General features: G+C 46.6%; 1 protein-coding gene across 1 annotated transcript in view; it reads left to right on the top strand.

The window, feature by feature from the left end:
• The window catches only part of ULK4 (unc-51 like kinase 4), a 512,005-nt gene that overhangs the window by 488,388 nt on the left and 1,521 nt on the right, over nucleotides 1-22,096 (top strand). Inside the window, exon 36 of the mRNA XM_082849145.1 lies at nucleotides 20,490-20,575. Coding sequence (XP_082705271.1) covers nucleotides 20,490-20,575 — 86 coding nt within the window. The remainder of the gene's footprint in view (nucleotides 1-20,489; nucleotides 20,576-22,096) is intronic.

Here is a 22,096-nt window from a genome sequence, read left to right as displayed (position 1 = left end):
CTCGAGCTTTCCAACATTTGACGGATACACCAACTTGTCTGAACTAGTAGCCGGAAGGTTTGCTCCGAATGCCATTACTGCTTCTTCCCCACCCTTTCTCTCTCCGCCCTTTGGCCATTCCCTTAAAGCCGGATTCTAATCTTTCTTTGAATAGAGTATTTCTCAAAAGAAATGTTTTCTCCCTCTGCTAGATACTCGTGCAAGAGAAGATACGCAGGAGGCTTTGATCTTCTAGGCATTCTTTTTAAGTTTGATCTTTTGATCTAATGTTTTGTTTCTGTGTACTTAATGGTTTGCTTCAAAATCACCTAAATATCAAGTCAAAGAAGACAAATACTTTTCAAAAGCAGAACCCATACCCATGCTTTATTGTAGCCCCTAACAAAGCGCTATTAAATTGTCCTTTGCAACCAGCAAATTGTTTCTACCCTGGCAGGAGGTGAAGAGCAGAGCTGCGCCAACCCGAAGCCCAGATAGCGAATGACACGGCAGTCACTCTGCTTTGTCACATCACTGTCCTGATATCCGTTATAGGAAGTAATATATAAGTTCTTCTTGCAGGACGTTGACTGAGCACCACAGGCTGTGCAGTGGGCCCATGTCTTTCTTGTGAGGGCTTTGAGTTGACCTAGTTCACCCTACTTCAACCCCATTGGACTCTGGGCCTCTGAGGCAGTTTAGTGGGCAGTGCAGGGCCCAGCTGTCTCAGGCACTCCCACACAGAAGTGTTAGTGGACAGGGCACCGCATCCAGGTTATCGGAGTTGCAGAGCTATGATAGAGGCATTCTTTTCCCATCACCCTTCATCTTCCCTGCTACCAGGTAGGTAGGAGTCCTAGGCACATGAAGCCATGAGATGCAGGACGCAGAGGAATTCCGACAGCCTGGAGCACAGCTGCATGGGATGTAAGTGGCTGCACTGCTTGCTGAAGCGTCAGAAATCTAAACAAACTGCAGTGGATCAAGCCCACCAGGATTTTGATTCTGGTTCAGTATAGGTATAGTCATGTAGTCTAGGCCAAGGCCTGTAATTAATTTGGCTATATCTGTGCCAAAAGATTCTTGCAAATAAGAACTTAAGATTCTGTGTTTGCTACACATCTTTAACTCCGTGAGTCAGTCCTTAGAGCTTTTTTTTTTTTTTAGAAAAAGGTAATTAATCTGTGCTTTCTGAAGAAAACTGTTACCACTGTAACTGAACATCAGTGTATTATTGGCTATCCGTGTCGCTGTACAACCTTAAAATATACTGCAAAGTAATGCATGTGCACACAAAAAAGGAAAAACTGGACACGTTCTAGGTATCCAGCGATAGAGAAATGTTTAGATAAATTTTGGATGTGTAAGCATTACAAAGTAATACATGAGGACTTCCACTTTAGGGCAAGGTGGAAGAATAGGACATGATACAGCCTCTCGCCTGAAACAACAACACGATATATATAAACAGTATATAATAAGCAATAAAACAGTGGTTTTTAAGACACTGGGCATTAGGCAGTGAAAGATAGTGATCCCTGAAAGACAGTATACAACAGTCCTACCCAACAGCCAGTATCCTAGAATTGAATCTCATTGGCCTGGCTTGGGTGACCTTCCACTGGGACTTCTTAGACAGGCTTTGGTCGTATGCCCACACCTGAAGGAAAGGGTGGGTATCAACCTCATCCAAACCACACCCAAAGAAAAGTCCAGAAGAGAGAAAGCGCTCTGGACAATTCAAGTACTGCTCCCATGCCAACAGGCTGTACCCAAGGTCCTAACGCCCTTGCCCTGCCAGGACCACGATCCTGGGGTGCGCTGGGAAGTGGCTCTCTGAGGGGGACTTTGGAAGGGATGTGGCTGGGGCCATGGCCTGGGTGTGCTGCTGGCTGTCAGGAGAGGGGACTGCTCTGGACACTTGAGAGGAGGAGCTTGTTGGAGTGGTTCCTTGGTATTTTGTATATTTTCTCTTCCAGACGAACCTCGAATCATATCAAATTCCATCCAAAAAACCCTCATTGGCATTTGATAAAGGTTGCATTGGATTTTCAGGTGAACCCTGAGAGAGCTGACATCTCTCTGTATCTTCTTCTCATCCCTGAGCATGTAATTTCTCTTCTCATATTTGAATCTTCTTCAGAAGTTTTCAGTTTTCTTAATAAGTCTTGCACAGTTTTTGTGAGTTTACTTTTCCTCTCTAGGTATTTCATAGCATTTGTCATCTTTTCTTTATTTTCTAACTGGTTATTGTAGATTGTATCGCGTGTGATTATTTTGGTTCCCAAATGACAAAGAAAAACTCAGTTAAAACTTCTTTATAATAAGTGATTGGGTAAACAAACTGGTATATCCATACAATGAAGTACTAAGTAATAAAAAGGAAAGGATTAGTGATACGGGCTACAATATGGATGAATCTCAACATAATTATGTTGAGTAAAAGAAGCTAGACAGAAAAGAATATGTACTAGATGACTCTACTTATATAAAATGTTATGAAGTACAAAGTAGCATATTGTGACAGAAAGCAGGTGAGTGGTTACCTGGATATGGAGGGGGGAGTGGGGAGGAGAAGGAAGAGATTATAAATGGGCAGGAGGAAACTTTTGAGGGTGATGGGTATGTTCACCATCTTGATTGTGGTGTTTGCGTCACATAGGTATACAACACGTGTACATATACACATATGTATACAACTGTATACATATGTACTATATACTCATATATATACAGCTGTATACATATGTACAGTTTAGCAAATTGTACAGCTTCTGTTTGTATAGTTTATCATGTCAATCAAGCCTCAGTAAAGCTGTTAAAAATTAATATGTGCAGACAGAATGAAAGTGATAAAATATAGAAAAAGGATGTAGAAAATGTAAAAAAAAAATACAGTTTTTTAAGTCCTATATCAATTAGGTAAAAACTGCACGTGATACAGATGGTTAAAAAGAAACCATTTAGAAAGATGTTTATTTTAGGGAAAAAAAATTAATACAGTAAATTTTGCCAGTTGTTTTAATAATACAGAAACAAATAGAAGACAAAAATGCACTCTATTCTCAGATTTTGTCATTTTTATGGATTTGAATTTCTATTTCTCTATTTAAGATTTTTAATAGCTTCCTTAGAAATATAAACTTTCTGTGCCAAAATCTCTTCATGTATAAAATGGGAACTTTAATAGCACTTAACCCTTAGAAGCTTAAATGAGCTAATTCATTTGTAAGTTCTTAGAACAGCAGTACCTGGCATACAGTAAGTGCTCAGTATTTGTTCGCTCCTGCCATGACCAGCTGCTACTAACAGAGCGTTGCCACAAGGCTACCTTGGATCTCGGAAGGACCAGCAGAAGATTGAGCTTTAGAGCACTGATTTCCCCCCCATCACTGTGTACTCGGAGACAAATAACAAAAGTTAGAAAAGAGATAGGGAGGGAAGGGAAGGGGCTCAAGATCTTTGTTTATAGTTTCTCACTCTGAGGACTTGAGACCTCACAGAAGTGCAGAGCGATTCTTTGGGTTCTGTAGGGAGAGGAGTGGACAGGTGGGGAGGTGGAGCCCTCAGTCAAGGTCATGGGCCCTCAGCTGGGTGCAGTATGATGGCTGGAGTGAGTACCTTACTTGAATGTCCAGTCCTGGCCCTCAGACCCTCCCCCATCTGGCTGTCTCATCCTCACCTCTTTTTTTGGACTTTGGGCCCGCTATTTGAAGAGGTAGTTTTTATTGTGTACAGATCCTTTTTTCTCTGAGTGACCTCTTGGCCTCCACGTTAGCTAACAGCCTGGTCTGTCATTATCCTGGGCTGCTGACAGTGATGTGTGTACATGTGTTTATTCTAATGTATATGTATATTTCACCTAGTACAGAAAAGTCTATAATTTTCACATATAACAGTTCATACTGATAAATAGTGTTTTCATTGCACCTTCAAACTAGAGGCAGTGTCATCACAAAGTACTGAGGGTGGAAAAAAGATGAACCACCGCAGAGTCCAGGATGTTCCCCAGCACCCTTTAAGCTACAGTTTTGTTCAAGTGCTTTACTCTATACTTCTATTTACTAAGTAATTTAACGTTATACGAAAGTATAAAATCAAATGTTTACCATTTGAATAACTCTAAGAGGCATGGAGATTGTACTATTTAAAGGAATCCTATGAAGGTCCAGTATGTAGATAATCTGCCTTAAGTTGCATTTCCTTAAAACAGTCCCAGAATCCCTGAGGTCTTATCTCATGTTTCACCATCATGAACCAAAGCATCTCATCAAGGTAACAATGGATCGTGGTGCTATTCTGTCATGAGGTGAAATGGACTGTAGCCTCATAATAGCCCTAAATTAAGGGAGCCTATGTTCCCCTGAAGCCATCTCATCCAGATATGGGAGACTGTGCATTAGCAGAGGGCTATCAATTCCTGGAACTCATTTATCTATCCTCGGCCCAGTAACTGTTCCTAGGATCTTCTGTAAAAGGACATGTTGAGTGGCATGGAAAATTCCTACAGCCCGTGGCCTTTATTCTTTTCGTGGATTTGCACTGAAATTATTAGTGAAGCTAATTGAGGAGGATTATCCATTTCCAAGGGATACCTTGGAATGGTGATCGAGTGATTATCCTCTAAATACAAAGTAAGAACGTCGTGCCCGTCACACTTTTTCCAGAATCCTGATCCATTCCAAAACTAATTTCAGGGGAATATAATAAAGCTTGCTTAACTTAAACTCTCACTCATGTTGGTCATATGGGAAAAAAAAGAAATACCTAGTGATAGCCGAGGGCCAGTTTGGTCTGGATATAAAACATCTCCTCTGGATTGGTTGAGTCAGTCAGTGTAACTGGTGAGCACTTTGGTCCAGAGAGCAGCTCAGGGGCTGGCCTCTGTGAGCTGCATCTGAGGTACTGCTGCTGGGCCGGCAGCAGCTATATGCAAAAGCTGTACTTTCTGGAGCCACATTCGGGGATGGCGGGGCATGGGGTTTCAAGGATGTTTCGCCAGGGGGCGCTCTGCCTTAGGAAGCCTGGGAGGGCCCTGCAGCACACGTGCATTCCGGGTGGGATACATCCCAGCGATGGTCACAGACCCAGGTACCGCAGAAGGAAGGCCATTGTGTATCACAACAAAGGCTGGTCCAAGACCTAGCTTCATATGTAAAAAAAAAAAAAAGGAGAGGTAACCTCCTGAATTTCCTCAGACAGCCTAGCATAACTTGAGAAGGCAGCATAATCCGCCCCAGCCAGGATCCAAAACCCAGGGTCTCTCAGCCTCAGCGCTGTGGACACTTGAGCAAGGTTCCCCCTCCTCCCCTCTAGTGAAAGAAACCCTTTTCTCTGTCTCAAGTTTATTTTCCTGTCTCTGCTCAGTGAAAACCTCCTTAGAATACTTCTGCCTCTGAACTAGGGTCCTTGAGGCACTTTAAGTCATGAATACTCAACCTCATCTGAAAGCACCGAACGGTTTCCTCTTGGGCGATGCTCTTTGGCTTCTCAGAAGCTTGACCTTGTACTCGGGGCCATTAAGGAAAACGTGGAGAAACCACGGCCCAGCCTGTCTGTGGGCAAACCACCTACTTCTGAGAATCCCCCCACGGTCACTCGCCTGGGTCGAGGGGGAGGCCCTCTTGGTCACAGAGCTCTGGGCCCGACTCTGCGAGGCCCCTTCTGTGTCCCGTCTGCTCTAGAAAGGCGCGCAGGCAGAGCCTGAGGCTTTTCTAGACCTCCACCCACTAGAGACTCACTTGCACCACAGCTCTGGCGTCCCTATCACAGTGCTCAGGGTGACCCGGAAGGAGGCCGCACGAGTGGTCACTGCTCCCTTGAGTCCAGGACCCTAACCCTGTCCTGTCACCAGCACCGGCTCCTTGTCCCCGTGCCCCGCCTCCACCGGGGCCCAGCCGCCCAAGGATGAGGGCGGAGCCTGCAGAGGTCGGCCACCTCAGCCTGCCAGACCCTTTCGTAGAGGAATACCCAGGCTCTTTGATGTTGCTCCGGAAGCCTCCAAGACCTCGCTTCAGTTCATTTTAACCGAGGCCAGTTGGACACTTGTCGGGGAAGTTGTTTCCTGCACGTACCAACTCTGCTTGGCCCTGTGCGGTCCATCAGGTTCTCCCAGAGCGGGAATGTTTGGGTCGGCAGACTTCTCCTGGGAGTTTTCCACCCCCTGTCACGCACATGCACACACCCTGTCATCACCCAGCTGTGCAGAATGGATGCCTTGGGGGTCAGCTGACGGCTGACCTGTCTCTCTGAGGTGAAAATCCAGGAACTTCACCAGGCCCCTTCCCCCTTGTGGGACCAGCCTTTCTCAAAGGGCCTCACAAAGATTTCCCTCCAGCGGTGGTCTGGCCTGTGGGAAGGGAGCCCGAGATCTCAAAGGAGCTGCTCATTTTCTAAAAATGGTCATCAGTAAAATATTTCCAAATGGAGTATTTGATCAAGTCCCTCAACAAACATAAGAGCCACCAGGGGAATTTTCAGCAGTCAATGTCTGGCCTAAATTTGGACTAATTGATGCCTGATGGTTTTAATTATATCAACCAAATGTGCTTTAATTTGCCTTCCCATTTCATTTCCCTCCCGGTGTTATCAGTCCGAGGAAATTTCAGCAGCCCCTAATGTTTCCTTAGAGAGTCCCAGAGGATAAGGTAACGTTTGGAGGACAGTGCAAGACAGCAGAGGAAGTAAGTAGACTCTTAGGTCTGCCGACCGTGTCTGCCTTGTTCGGATGGGTGTCGAGGATGCTGCCGAGGTGACGGAGTCCCTCAGAAAGCAGGCTGCTCCCCGCGGCCACGCTTTTGCTTACCGTGGCTGCCTGTGTCTGCAGACCTGCCCACCAGCCCTGAGCGGCCCCTCACTTGCCTTCCTGGCTGGAGGCCAGGCTGAGTGTTCTGGTCCAGTCTCCAGGCCTGGCTGTCTTGAACTGCAGCCCCCGAGACCCTCTGTCGGAACTTACAAATCCCAACTCCATGCCTCTGGAGTCCTCTGTCGTGGCGGCCCTGAGGGCCTGTGGTGACAAGGTACTAGACCCAACCCCAAGGCTCCTTCTATACTTGTGAATTCAGTGGCTTCACGGCAGCCAAGGGGCTTCTGCTCAGCGCAGCGTGTGACTATAAGCAGAAATTACAGCCAGCCACGACCAACTGACCTTTCCCCCCACCTGTGACATGTGTGTTTCAGGAGGAGGTTGAAGACTTCACTCATTCAGGTGACAGTTTCACCGTGTGTTTCGGAAGTGGTCACTTACCAAAAAATGAAACACTCGTTTACTAAGTCTGTTTACAAGCTTGCTGATAATGGTCAGTAATTTATGCCCGGCCCCCGAGAATTAATATGTGATCCGTGTTACCAGTTTTTCAGATCTAAGCTCTCCATGCCTGCCTTTTCTTCCTCTTCTCGGAAAAGTCCTTGAATTGCTTTATTTCTGATAGAAGTCTCCAGGGCTCTGTTTCCATAGCGTAGAGGCTAGGATGCAGACTCTCCTCTCGTTCCCCCCCAAGGGTCTGTTTAGGTGCTCTGCCTGCGAGGAAAGGTCCGTCAGCACCCTCACCCCGGCGGTTACCCACGCCTCACCTCTGCTGACGTGCAGGCTCTGCTGTCCAGGACGAAAGGCCCGGCAGCATCTCGTCTGTGCTTAGTCGAAGGCTCAGCAGAAGGGAGGGTGCTGGCCGGTGAGTCCTTGGGTGTGGTTCGCTGAGCCCTGCCGCCTCCCCCTGGGCCGGTTCTGCAGCCCCTGCTCACTGGCTCCCTGCTTCCAGCGGGTCCCTGCGTCTGCCACCTCCAGGTCCCCAGCAGGGTCCTTCCCCGCTTAGGACCCGCGTGACAGCTGCTCTTCCCCTCCGCAGAATACGGGTCCCCAGTCTCTTCTCGTGGCTGGTTCCTTCTCACCGTCACATCCTCACGCGTCGTCTCCTCGGGGAGACTGTCCTGGGCACGCGGCCGCCCGCCGCACTTTGTCTTCTCCCCTCTCCCCTGCTTGATTCTTCCTGACGCCCACCGCTGTCTCAGATTATCCTGTTTACTCTTTTTTAATTGAAGTGTTGTTGAGTTACAGTGTTTCAGGTGTACAGCAGAGTGATTCAGTTATACATACATACATACGTATATTCTTTTTCAGATTCTTTTCCATTATAGGTTATTACAAGATCTTGAATATAGTTCCCTGTGCTATACAGTAGGTCCTTGTTGTTTATCTGTTATATATAATAGTGGTTCTCTCTCTGTTAAACCCAAATTCCCAACTTATCCCTCCCTGCCCTTTCCCCTTTGGTAACCAAGCTTGTTGTTGTCTGTGAATCTATTTCTGTTTTGTAAATGAGTTCATTGTATCAGTTTTTAGATTCCACCTGTGAGTGATGTCATATGCTATTAGTCTTTCTCTGTCTGACTTATTTCCCTTAGTATGATCATCTCCGGTTCCATCCATGTTGCTACAAAAGGCATTATTTCATTCTTTTTTATGGCTGAGTATTATTCCATTGTATATACATAGACAGCATCTTCTTTATCCGTTCATCAGTCGATGGACATTTAGGTTGTTTCCATGTCTTGGCTATTGTGAATAGTGCTGCTAAGAACATTGGGGTGCGTGTATCTTTTTGAATTAGAGTTTTCATCTTTTCTGGTTATATGCCCAGGAGTGGAATTGCTGGATCGTGTGGTGACTCTGTTTTTAGTTTTTTAAGTATATTCCGTTTACATTTTAACTGTGTTTCTCACAGTGGAAGCTCTGCCTTGACACCCATCCTACACTATATCCCCAGAATCTAACTAAAGAGGACTTGGCATATAGCAGGTGGTCAAGACACCCTGTCTTCTTCGTTTTTTGCGCCACGCCATGCTGTTTGCGGGATCTTAGTTCCCCAACCAGGGATCGAAACTGCGCCCTTGGCAGTGAAAGCGCAGAGTCCTAACCACTGGATCGCCAGGGGATTCCCAACACCCTGTCTTCTTGACCACAGAATCATGCTAACTAAGATTTGTCAGACCCTTTACTGCTGCAGAAAGAGCCTTCATGTGTATTCAGCTCGTGTCGGACTGTGATTTCTTCTCTGCCCGCCTCTCACTAGCCTGAGGGCCTTGGGAGCGAGGATGGTAACGCTGGAGACCTCAAACTGAGCATGTCCCCATCGTCATTTCACGTAATCGCAGTCACGTTCCACACATTGCTTTTGTATTTTCTGCTCTTTACCTAACATTACAAGGTGTGCGTTTTCCTGATGGTTCTTATTTATGATGCTGGATCACAGCAGCGTGGTTTAGTGGCCGACAGTATCCTCACGAGGTCGAGTGAGGAACTGGGGAAAGAAGGAACCTGGGGGGACCTGTTAAGCCTTGTTGACCTGATATCACTCACTTGCCCCCGCCCCTTTCCCCACCATCCAATAGAAAGTTCAGAAAAAGGACTGGAAGCAGGCACTGAATAAGCCACTTCCGCTCTCTACTCCTCCACCTCAAAGCCCCGCCCTTAACACACACACCCTACCCGCACCACAAATTCAAGGACTGCATTGTCAAATAGACCCCTCAGTATGACCCCATAGAGCATTCCTGAGGATCAGCGGAGATTTGTTTGGGTCAAGGTCCCATAGTATCTCCTCACATAGTTCCTCACTTCTTACTACCCTAAGTTCTCACGCTTACCAAATCACAGGACAGTTACTATCTTGGGTGTTTTCTCTTGTGAGGAACTGATTCCAGACACATCCCGTGGTTGACGTCCTAGCACCACTGACTGGGAAACGTATTCTATCGTGTTTGCCTTTCTAACCACTTGGATCAGGTCCTCTGGGGAAAATGGTGCGGTCTGATCCTGTGTTTCCCCAGAACTTTCTTTGGGCCAACTTACAGTTTATTCTTATATCCACAAGAGATCCACAATCCTATTTCTTTGCCAATTAAAACTGCTTTTTCCTCACTTATTTTGGACTTGGCTGTTGTAGTTAGTTGGATCAGGTCTAAGAGATTTCCCAAACCAGCTATATTTATATTCAACATTTTAAACTTACTGGATGGAATGGCCAGAAGCTGATGTCATTATGAACAGTTTCTAAGCATTAAGGGCATTTTTACTGCCCTGAAGAGAGCTGAAGAGAGCTTCATTTAGCTGGCCTAAAATGAAGAGGGCAAATACGGATAATTTTCTTCTAGAAAGCAACCGTGTCTCACGGGGTGAAAAGAGAAGCATTTACATCCCCAGCATGTCATTTCCATGAGCTCTGGATTTAGCAGGTGCCCACAGGTACAGACGGGAGTTTGGAGAGGAGAACTGAGGTGTCGGGCCAGGTTGGGGAGCGTACAGACCCCAGGAGGAGAGGAAGGAAAGGTCAACAGAGAGAAGAAAATCCTTCCACACTGGCGTGTTCTCACTAAGGTCAGCTCGCCCATGCCACTTGGTAACTATTTGCCCACCATCTGTCCTCCTTTGCTTTTGCTGCTTTTCCAAATCTGGAAAGATCAGATGAGAGGAGAGTGCTCCCCAATTTGACCCCGGCTCTAGAGACTGCGGTCTTAAACATGGCAGGCCAAGCCATTCCTTCCGGGACCTGGGCTCCTGGAAGCCGGGGCTGGCTCCCCCTGGGCCAGAATGGCAGCCTCCTCCTTACTCATGGAAGGTGTCAGCTCCCGCCTTCCCCAGTGGCCACTGGCTGTCTCTGTGCCGCTGCTTCTGCAGCCAGACCCTTATGGGGGCGGCAAAGGGCAGCACGGCGACTGGGGCAGGGAGGGCGGTGGAGCGAGTTGGCCAGATCTGGGTCTCCATGCCAGCCTCCCCCCATCTCTAATGTGAAGTCATAGAAGACCTTCCTCGTAGGGTTATTGTGAAGAGAACAGGAGATAATGGTACACAAACTGTAAGTTCACGTCCCATCCCCAGCAGGGACAGCCCTCCACCGGAGGGTGTGAGGAGAGATGCAGAAAAGTCTTCTGGTCGCCAGGCGCTAAGAGAAACTGCGAAGCGCGTGGTGGTCTGCACATCAGGGTGTGTTTGCTGGAAGTACATATGATCCAGGGACTCCTTCGGTCAAGACCTGGAACCCCTGACGCCGTCTAGGAGAGCGATTCTGTGGACCCTGCTCCCACTGGAAATGATGGGGATCAACAACAGCAACAGTGAGGGGAGCAAAGGGTGCCAGACGATCTACCGGGGTGGCAGGGGGCACCAAGCAGCACGGTTGGTAAGCCTTTACACTAGATCACCGGCGTGCAGCCAGTGGAGCCTGAAGTGAAACACCGTGTCATCGGTCTCTCGGTCATTGATGGTTATTAATCAGCCAGTCGGCCAACAGCTGAGCAGTGTGCCTAGCAGACGTGAGGATGGAGCGGACTCTCTGGAAGGGCACGTGGATCTTGAAGGTGGGGAGACTGGGTCTTAGCTCAGTTCCACTGCCTGCTGGCCAGGTGACCTTGGGCAAGTCACGTTAGCCCTGCTGGCTTCCGTTTCCTCTTCTGTAAAGTGAGCATAGGAATACTTCCTTTTCATGGTCGTCAGAAAGAAGACCACCTATTTGAAAGCACTTAACTCTGTTCCTGCACATAACAGGTGCTCAGAAATGGTGGTTTCCTTTCTTGAACCAAATTCCAAGCTCTTTTTGCTCCAAGGCCTGCTGACTCAGTTAGTTTTATAGACAAAGGTGAATCACGACAGTTTTTACCTGAAACCTGGGTTTTCTTAGCTCTGACTGTGCATGTTGGTGAACGCCCTGTGCATCCTCCCACCCTCTCCCCTCCCCGTTCTCCTTGAATGCTCGGCATGGAAACTCATGGGTGCTTTTGAACAAGAGGAGCTCAGCTATTTTCTTCCTCTTCAGCCTTCTTCAACTTGAGCAATCACTGTATCCGGATGCCACCGTCTTCTCGGGCCTCTGTGCTGCCAGGGTCTCCCTGTGAGTTAAAGCTACACTGGGCTCCATGCGGCGCGTGGAAGAACGCCTCCGTAGCAGTCCGCCTGGATGCAAAGGTGGTGCCGCTTCTGGCCCGATACCACCCAGGTTCAGTGTAATGTCTCGGTCTCCCTGCAGAGAGCCTGAGTTCACAGGATCTGGGCCAAATCCGGGTGACTAAGGCTTTGGAACTGGGCCTGCCTCATCCACAGGCCCACACCTCTGCCCTCGAGATGCCCCAGTGTAGGTTCCAGCTGGACCCCCTCACTCCTTGGTGATCAGCAGATCTACTGACAGGCATTCTCAGGGATGCCTCTAGATTTCCTTCAGATCATCCACCTGATTACTAGCCTGGGCCAGAAGGGGGCCTTTTGTTGAGGAATGTAGCATTTCTAAATGGACTCCCGGGAAGGTACAGATGCCATGAGGCAGCCAAAGGCCGTGCACGAGAATTACTCCCTTCCACCCCAGATGCATTCAGCAACTCATGGAAGACGCACACGGGCCTGGATGCAGAGCAGCTTGTATTCATACAGTCTTGCTTTAAATGTGGATGTGAAAGGCAGCTCAGGAAATTTCTGGAGACACCCAGAGTGAGCACCAGGTGGAAAGCGGGGAGGGACTGCCAGATTCCATCACGCCGACCAGAGGTTCTTCCCAGATTCCAGCCTGGCATCAGAAGGCAAGGGGATAGCGTGTCTCGATATGCAAGGGGTAGAAATGGCTTTGAAGTAACAAAAACCTTAACTGAAGAGAAGACAAAGTATATGTTAAGAGAACAAAATAAAGGGGCTCGATGGATAGGTTTATTTTTGAAATTGAAACTCTCTGAAGTAGAGTTGTCATCGTTACCTGCTTGTTTTTACTCGTATTTATGAGATCTGAAGGCCACGGAATTAAAATAATCCTCCCGTGTGTGAAGTGAGCACCTGGGCCACGCTTGCTCTCGTCGGCTCCGTCTGCTGGGTTTTTTCTGGTCTGTCCGTGTTGCCCGGGCCTGTCTAGAGGAACTCACGATTAGAAAACTAAGGTTAACTTGGCGGCGGCGTGCCACACACATTCAGGATCAGGGAAGAGACAGACACGTATTATTACACACTCGTGACAGAGGCCGGCGGCCTGCCTGTGCCTGCCTCACTCACGGCTACGGAGCTCCACACGTGAAACCATTTCCAACCAGAGACGCTGGCAGCGGAGCTTTTATGAGCTGCAGGAGGACGATGCTGTGAGTCAGATTCATGGGCATAAACTCACAATGTATCACGATGATACGAAGTAAAGTACATTCTGACTTAACGCGTTTTTAAGGCCTTTGCTGAGGAATGTTGGCACCAGGCCTGGCTTTGTCCCCCGGTGGCCACTGTGCCCCGGGAGACCTAGTCTCCCCTCAGCTCCCCCGGGCACACTGAGGAGGCTGCCAAGTTCAGGCTCCTGTCATTACCGAGGGCTTGAGATGGCTTCTTTTGGTAGTTTGCGTTTGGGAAGCTGAAATCCGGAAAGGAGCCAGCCCACACTCTGTCCTGGACGGTGGGTGTGTTTAAAAAAAAAAAAAAAAAGCCACTACCTTACAATTTGTGAGCCTGGTGGGAACGTGAGGGATGATTCTGCAGGACACCAGCCTCTCCTTTCAGTGTTTTGGTTACACAGTGACTCCTGAATGCTCATTGACACAACCCACGTTCAAGGGACTGTAGCAGAAGGTTGAATAAAGTAGCATATTTACCCAAAGTCCATCATCTGCTTTTTCATATCCCCTCAATTAAACAGAGATGGAGGAATTGTCTTTCCAAGTTGATCTTAATTCTAAGCTCAAATTCCCAACCTTTTTATGGTGTTTCCCTTAAAGATCCCAATGTTTTGAATGGATGCCTGTCTACCAGGTGAACTGCATGTATTTAGTATAATTCATGTTTCCATTTTGATTGACTTTAGCCATCCAGCTACCAGTCAGATGTCTTAGGAGCAGGAAGAATGCGAGGCAGGCATGGCTTAGTTTTCAGGAAATGGACACCTGCCATTTGATGTTTTGAAATAATAAAATCTACTCATGGACTCTTAGAGGTCCAGGAACCTCTGCTATAGAACATTATTGCAAAATAAAATTGTCTCCTTATCTTGGCTAATGGAAGTGACTTCTAATGAAAATATTAACTACAGGAGGAAGGTACTGTGTTGACACTCTTCGCTAGCGTCCTCTTGCATTATTTATTTTCTTAGAGAGTCACTGCAGTGCTCGCTCTTGACTACTGTCATCAGAGCCACGAGAAATTCTCCAGCAGTTGTTCAGCCGTGAATTCAGTATCTCAGTGGACAAGTGTCACTTTCCCTCCTGCCTCATGAAGGACGGGTCTCAGGGTGCCCAGAACGTTCTCTGCTTAGGTAACTCAGAAGAGGAGGAGGTGGGAGGACTTTTGAGCAGACCCACAATTTGCTGTTTAACAAAGTTTAAGTACTGAGAAAATAGAAGGGTAAAGGCCACACTGTCTGATAAATACAGTGGGATGTTTCTAAAAGAAGGTCGGTACCCATCATAATTTATAACCTTTGGTGGCCAAAGAGGAGCCCAGACTCTGGGAGAAAGGAGTCACTCATTCCAAAGGGTTATTTCAAAGCCATTTAAAATCCTAACATTACAAGCTTGACTAATCCTAGGAAATTGGTGTCAGAGGGCAAAATAATTTAGCAAGGCCAATTAAAAGTCTTATCTTTTCAAAAATTATCCAGACTTATCTTTACTGATATCTCATTAAAAATCCAGTCAGACCTATATACCAAGTAAGGCATGAAGGCTTTCCTAGCTGTTTTTCCATTTCCCTGTTGAAGGACGTCTCGGTTCCTTTTTCTTTTTAGTGATTTTTGAATAAAGCTACTACAGACTTCTGCACACAGGTTTTCGTGTGGACATAAGTCTTCATTTCTCTTGGGCAGATACCTAAGAGTACAATTGCTGGGCCGTATGGTAAAGCTACGTTCAATTCTATAAGGAATTGCCAAAGTGTCTTCCACCGTGGCTGTACCATTTTGCATTCCCACAGCAATGAATGAGAGTTTCTGTTACTCTGCATCCTGGCTGGCCTTTGTTATTGTCAGTTTTATGAATTTTAGGCATTCTAATAGGTGTGTAGTGGTATTACATTGTAGATTGAGTTTGTGTTTCCCTAGTGACAAATGATATTGAGTATCATTTCATGTCCTTGTTTGCCATCTAGAATACCTTCTTTGATGAAGTGTCTATTCAGATTTTCTGCCCATTTAAAAACTTGAGTTATTCTCTTGCTGAATTTTAAGAGTTCTTTATATGTTCTGGAGAAAAGTCCTTTATCAGATATGTGATTTGCAAATATTTTCTCCTAGTCTGTGCTTTGTCTTATTCTCTTATCAATCTTCTACAAAGAGCAAAGGCTTTTTAAAAATTTTTATTGATTTATTTTTTAATTTTTTTAATTGAAGTATAGTTGATTTACAATAACGTTGGTTTCAGATGTACAGCAAAGTGATTCAGTTATACATACATATGTATATATCTGTATTTTTTATTCTTTTCCATTATAGTTTATTGCATGATATTGAATATAGTTCCCTGTGCTATACAGTAAATCCTTGTTGTTTATCTGTTTTATATATAGTAGTGTGTATCTGTTAATCCCAAATTCCCAATTTATCCCCCCCGCTTTCCCTTTGGTAGCCATAAGTTTGTTTTCTATGTCTGTGAGTCTGTTTCTGTTTTTAAAATAAGTTCATTTGTACTGTTTTTTAGACTCCACATATAAGTGATATCATATATTTGTCTTTCTCTGACTTACTTCACTTAGTATGATAATCTCTAGGTCCATCCATGCTGCAAATGGCAAGATTTCATTCTTTTTTATGGCTGATTAATATTCCATCATACATATATAAAGAGCAAAGTTTTTAACATTGATAAAGTCCAATTTGTCCATTTTTTTCTTTCAGAGATTGTGCTTTTGTGTTGTATCTACAAACTCATGAACAAACCCAAGGTCTCATATCTTTTCTCCTATATTTTCTTCCAGAAGTTGTATAGTTTCACATTTTGCATTCAGATCCATGATCCATTTTGAATGACTTTTTTTGGCCATGCCTCACCGCTTATGGGATTTTAGTTCCCAGACCGAGGATCGAACCCAGGCCCTCGGCAGTGAGAGCGTGGACTCCTAACCACTGGACCGCCCAGGAATTCCCTTGAATGATGTTTTATTTGAGGTATTAAGATATGTTCCTAGGGTCATGTTTTTGCATATGGATGTCCATTTGTTCTAGCATCATTTGTTCAAACATGTTCCCCCATTCAGTTACCTTTGCACGCTTGTCAAAACTTTGATATTGTTTGTGTGGGTCTGCAAAAAATCCTGCTGGGGTTTTGATAGAAACTGCATTAAACCTATATTTTGGGAAAGTTAATATCTTTACTATATTGAGTCGTCTAATTCATGAACACAGTATATCCATTTATTTAGTTTTTTAAAAATTTTTTCAGCATTTTATAATTTTTAACATATAGATCCTGACATATTTTGTTAGATTTATATCTTTGAAATTTGTCAGAACTTGCTTTATGACCCAGCGTGTGGTGTATGTTGAAAAGTTTCCATGGACGTTTGAAAAGAACATATATTCTGCAGTTGTTAGATGAATTTTTCTATATATGTCGATTAGGTCAGGTTTGTTAATCTTGTTGTATAAAACGTCCATATCCCTTCTGATTTTCGTAGGCATGTTACTGGGAGAGATTGAAAAATATCCCAGAATGATTATGGATTTGTGTAACTCTCACTTTGGTTCTGTCATTTTTTTGTTTTACAGATTTTGAGGTTGTTATTAGGTACGTTTAGAATTTAGACTTGATATATCTTCCTGGTCAGTTGATCTTTTTTTTTTTTTTAAATTAATTTATTTATTTATTTTTGGCTGTGTTGGGTCTTCATTTCTGTGCGAGGGCTTTCTCTAGTTGTGGCAAGTGGGGGCCACTCTTCATCGCAGTGCGCGGGCCTCTCACTGTCGCGGCCTCTCTTGTTGTGGAGCACAGGCTCCAGACGCGCAGGCTCAGTAGTTGTGGCTCACGGGCCTAGTTGCTCCGCGGTATGTGGGATCTTCTCACACCAGGGCTCGAACCCCTGTCCCCTGCATTGGCAGGCAGGTTCTCAACCACTGCGCCACCAGGGAAGCCCAGTTGATCTTTCTATAAATATGATATGTCTCTCTTTATTCCTAGTTATAATTATTGGCTTAAAGTCGACTTTGTCTGATACTAGCTATACCAACTTCCTTTGGTTACAATTTGTGTGGCATCTCTTTTTTCGTTCTTTAAACTTCAGTTGCTCTGTGCTCTTATATTTAAGGTATGTTTGTAAGCATCATGTAGTTGTGTTTTATTTTGGTTATAGCTAATCTAACAATGTTAGTTAATCTTTTATTTGTAGTACTTGGTAAATTTAGATATTGATGTATTTGGGCCTACATTTACCACATTACTCTTGATTTCTGCTCTGTTTTTCCTTCCCTCTTTGGGTTTGGGTTTGTTTGCTCTTTTTCTAGTTTCTTAACACGAAAGCTTGGATTATGGATTTGAGACGTTTCTTTTTTAATGTAAGTATTGTACTATAAATTTCTCTTTAAGCACTACTTCAGCTGCACCCCACAGACGTTGATATACTGTATTGACATTTTCATTCAGCTCAGAATCATTTCTCATTTTCCTTGGGATGTCCTCTTTGATCCTTGGATTATTTGAGTGTGTTGTTTAACTTCCAAGTGATTTGGAGATATTTTTGTTATCTTTGTTATTTATTTCTAGTTTAATTCCATGATGATCAGAGAATATACTTTATATGATTTCAGTTCTCTTAAATTAGTAAATATTTGTTTTATTACCCAGAATATTGTATACCTTGGTGAATGTTCCTGGATTCTCGGGAAAAAATGTAAATTCTGCTGTTGGTGGGCTTCGTGCTCTACGAATATCTGTGAGATCCAGTTGGATGACGGTGTTGTTCAACTTTTCCATCTCCGTGCTGATTTCTGGTCTGCTCATCCTATCTGTTACTATAAGAGTTATTTGAAGTCTCCAGCTACAGTTGTGGACTTGTCTGTTTTTCCTTTCAGTTGTATCAGTTTTTCTTTATGTATTTTAAATTCCTGTTGTTAGATGCATACACATTTATTGTTTTATCTTCTTAGTGAGAGAACCCTTTTATCAGGATGCTATGTCTTTATTTATCCCTGATAATTTTCTTTGTTCTAAAGTCTTCTTTGCCTGATACTAATACAGCCACTCTAGCTTTCTGTTGATTCCTGTTTGTATGGTGTATCTTTTTTAACCTTTTACTTTAACCAACACAGGTTGAAGGTGAGCCTAGAAGTTCATAAATAATTTTATGGGGTTGCTTTCTTGAGCTCTTCCCTGTTATTATGTCCCCAGTACTTTCTGGCTCCCTGGGTCTCCCATTTTCTGTCTGGCCACAAACTGCTTAACCTCCACAACTGTCATGTCGGGGCCAAACATTGTGAGAACAGAGAGAGAGAGAAGAGTTTTGGCTGTTGGCTCCTGTTGCTGCCACCACAGAATTGCCTGGGGCCTGGGGCAAGAGAGAACTGAGGAAAAGGAAAGGGGGGTTCATCTAATCTCTCTGAGCTTTTCCAAGTTTCCTTTCCCATTCCTCAAGCCTGGCTTCTCCTGGGGCTCTCTCGTGTGCCCCACTTCTGGGGTTTGGGTGTGTTGAGTTCAAGGTGGTCTGTACTGGAGGGAGAGGGGAGACGGCGCTTCGGTTTCAGGGTCCTTCCCCAACCTGCCAGTGTTGTTTACTTTTCAGTGTTCTGAAAGAGCTGCGCTGTGCATCCTGTTCAGGTTTTACATGGAAAGGGTGGCATGTGCTTTCTCTGTCTTTCCCAGAACTAGAACCTCTGATTGATATTATTTAAAATGTTTATTTTCTAATTAACTCATATTGATAGAACAACAGTTGATGTTGCTAGTAAGAGTTCAGGTAAGTGGCCAAATCACATAGTTTTCAATGAATTCTCTTGGCTTTGTTTATGCTTGCATTTATGTCAGCTGCACACGGTGCTATTCTCGTCTCTCCCTTTGATCACATAGTTTTCACCTTCCAGCTAGCCTCGTGAGTGAATGTCGTCTTGTTATCTCTTTGCAACTTGGAGCACAGCCTCTTACCCACGATCCCACGGTAGGGCTGGTCAGGGCAGTGAGTCTGGATGTAGCTCAACTGAGCTGTATGAGGCAGGGTTTTGAGAAAAATTAGATGGGAATCCTCGCTGAAGACCCTTTCAGGGTAAGTTTGTGCTTGCTTCAGACAGAATTGAACTACAGCAGCCTTCTGAACTCATCAAGTGGGGTGTAATTTCAGAACAAATTTACACACAGCTCTTTTAAGACGCAAATCTTTGCAGAAATTACACCTGATGCAGTCGAGCTGGCAGCTGGGGTGTGGCACACTCAGGAAGCGGGATAGGGTCTCAGTGGAGGTGCAAATTCATTCACGTGCAATTCAGAGGCCACATTAAGGTCTAACTACCCCTGTGACCTTCCTATCACCATGAGTGATTGATTATGAACTATTCAGCCCTTCCCTGAGAACTACAGAGATGATAATCCAGCCCTGGTTGCTATGATCAAGTGGAAAGACAGAAAATGGTGGGGACAGCCGAGGCCAGCCTGGTTCCAGCCTCATGTGGGGTTAGGGTCAAGCTCCCTGTGTACTGCCGTAGTGGTCCCTTAATCTCACTAAGCTTCAGTCACCTCATCTATAAAACACACTACATGCTTACCTTGCAAGGTGAGGCTACTGAAAGGGATAAGTGAGAAAATGTACAGGAAACTGCAGAGCCTTCTGAAATGTGAAGTTCCATACAAGTGTTTATTAGAAAATATTTAGTAAATATCAAAGATAAAAATAGGACATGAAAGGTGAATTAAGAGAAACAGTCGAATTGCAGAATCAAGGTTCATTCCTGAAGTCTTCTCTGCCTCGTAGGGCATGGACTCGTTTTACCGAAGGGCTGAATTAGGAGGTCTCCAGGAGCCTGGGCTGGGTCAGCACCTATCCGAGTCCCTTCCAGCCCTGAGAGTTGATGATTCTGCCTCTGGTGCCCAAGTGTCCCTCCTCTGTGTCTCCCGGGACGGTGGCCGTTGGCAGAGGCACACTTCCCAGGGTACGCGGGTGAGGGTGTAACCAGTTTGATTCCTAGTGCCTCTTTCTTTTCCCAGGCTCCTGAGATCACGGGAGCCCAGCATCATCCTTCTGTCCATATGAAAGAGGTTGTGTCGGGCTTGGGACACATGGGCCCACTGGGTCCCGGAACCGACAACTGGAAAGTTTGTTCACCCGTGATCTGCTTTAACTGAAATGTTCAGGCTTCCAGAACACAGACCCTCCTGAGGGACCAACGGGAGGCACCCCATCCTCCCCTGGCGCATCTCCAGCTGCAGCGGACTCCTTCCTGCTCACCCCAAGGGTTGCCTCCGTGGTCAGCAGCGCACTGGGGCTCAGCGCTCACTGCCCAATAGCACTGGTGGCCTGAGACTCAGGGTGCCCGTCCAACGGATCATGGGTCAGGGATGGGCCAGCCGACCGCTTTCCTCTCCCTCCCTTGCAGATCACCTCCAATGAGAAGCACCTGGAGAGCCTCAAGAATTCGGGCAGCCTCCTGCGGGCTCTGGAGTGGCTGGCTGCGGCTGGGGGGTACGTAGGCCCAGGAGGGCTGTGGGAGGAGCAGCACAGAGCGTACCTGGGCTCAGCAAATAGCCTGGCATTCCTTTTCTCCACTCTTCTTTCTTCCCCCGCCCCCCGGTTTCGCCTACACACCAGGGACCGTCACCTTCCCGCCTGACACTGCCCACTGAGATCCCTCCCTCCCAGTGTGGGATGGGCCACTCTGCCCCCCAACCCCCCAGGAGTCCCCACTGTGGAGGCAGGGAGAGGTAACGGGAGGGAGAAAAGAAGAGCATCCCGGCCCTGCAGTGCGGGGAGGCCGTATTCCCATCTACAGATGGCGACGGGAGCGGATTATGACCAGGTGGGAGACCGATGAACCTCATGAGAAAAGCAGTACCTGTGTGTGCACACGTGCCCCCCTCAGCAGCCTGGCCAGAGGCCCCATTACCACCACCTTGCAGAGGGTCTGGAGGCCCACTCTGCAGCCCCGGCTGCCGTCAGAGGGAAAACTTGAACGCCTAGAACAGTTTGACACGGAGAAGCTGAGGTTAGGTCAGCCTCTCAGTCCTCAGCTTCACAGTCAGTACGTCTAGAGCATCCTGGAAGTGAGGTGCCGAGACCAGGACGGCCGTGTCACCCGGAACACGCTGCACCCTGTGGAGAGAGGAACCGGCCTCTCTGCCAGCCCCCCGGTGACGCCGATACCGGTGTAGTGGGGGCGCTGGGAGGGTTCTTGCCGCACACCCCTGCACTTCCTGGAGAGGCGGTTCCGGGGTTGGGGGGGGGGGCGGGTAGGGCTGACGAGTCATTTAAAATGTTAGTGCCACGTGACCAGAGAAAAATGGCATGGGAATAAAGAGAGAACGGCCCCCAGGTATCCACCCTTTAGGCAGCCGGTGTGCTGTGTAATGGCTCACTGCATGTGACAGTGCCAGGGCCTGGCAGGTGGGCTCTGGGGGCGGTTCAGGGGCTTGATTAAATGACTCGGGTGAGTGCCTTGTCCCCAGAGCTGAGGGAGGCGGCCGGAGGGCGTGGTGGCCCCTGAGCTGCAGCTGCTCTCCCTGCCCTGGGGAGGAGGCCCCACCTGCTAAGGGGTACCTGGCCTTCGCTGGGTGTGCGGGACGCGGGGTGGTGCACGGCATTCCTGGTAGTTTGTTTTCAGGGCCACAAGGTTCTATGGAATCTGCTTCCTGGTGTTTGGGGTTTTGTATTGGTTGGAGGAGCATATGCGGTTGAGGTATTGCTGGGAAGGTGAGTCTGCGAAGACTCAGCTCCATGCAGCCTTGTTGTATTAATCCTGGATTGGGTGGGGAGGGGACAGCGCCTCCTGGCCTACCCCACCCCCTTTACTCTGTAGCTTAAGCCAAAGATGTCGGTTCTTACCCGTGGTTACTGTGAGCTGAGGGGAAGGACGGGCTGACTTTGATGGGAGGGGCCCCTGCTCAGCCCGGTGGCCCCTGTGGTGTGAGGCACGGACACTGGCTCCCTGGGCTGGGCCACAGGCCTTCCGCTAGACTGGTTTTTGTGAGGAGCAGGTGATGACCATAC

The sequence above is a fragment of the Leucopleurus acutus genome, assembly GCF_964270905.1.
Source record: "Leucopleurus acutus genome assembly, chromosome: 10".
Taxonomy (NCBI): domain Eukaryota; kingdom Metazoa; phylum Chordata; class Mammalia; order Artiodactyla; family Delphinidae; genus Leucopleurus; species Leucopleurus acutus.
Note: the sequence above shows the minus strand (reverse complement) of the source record. Positions and strands in the feature narration are given on the sequence as shown.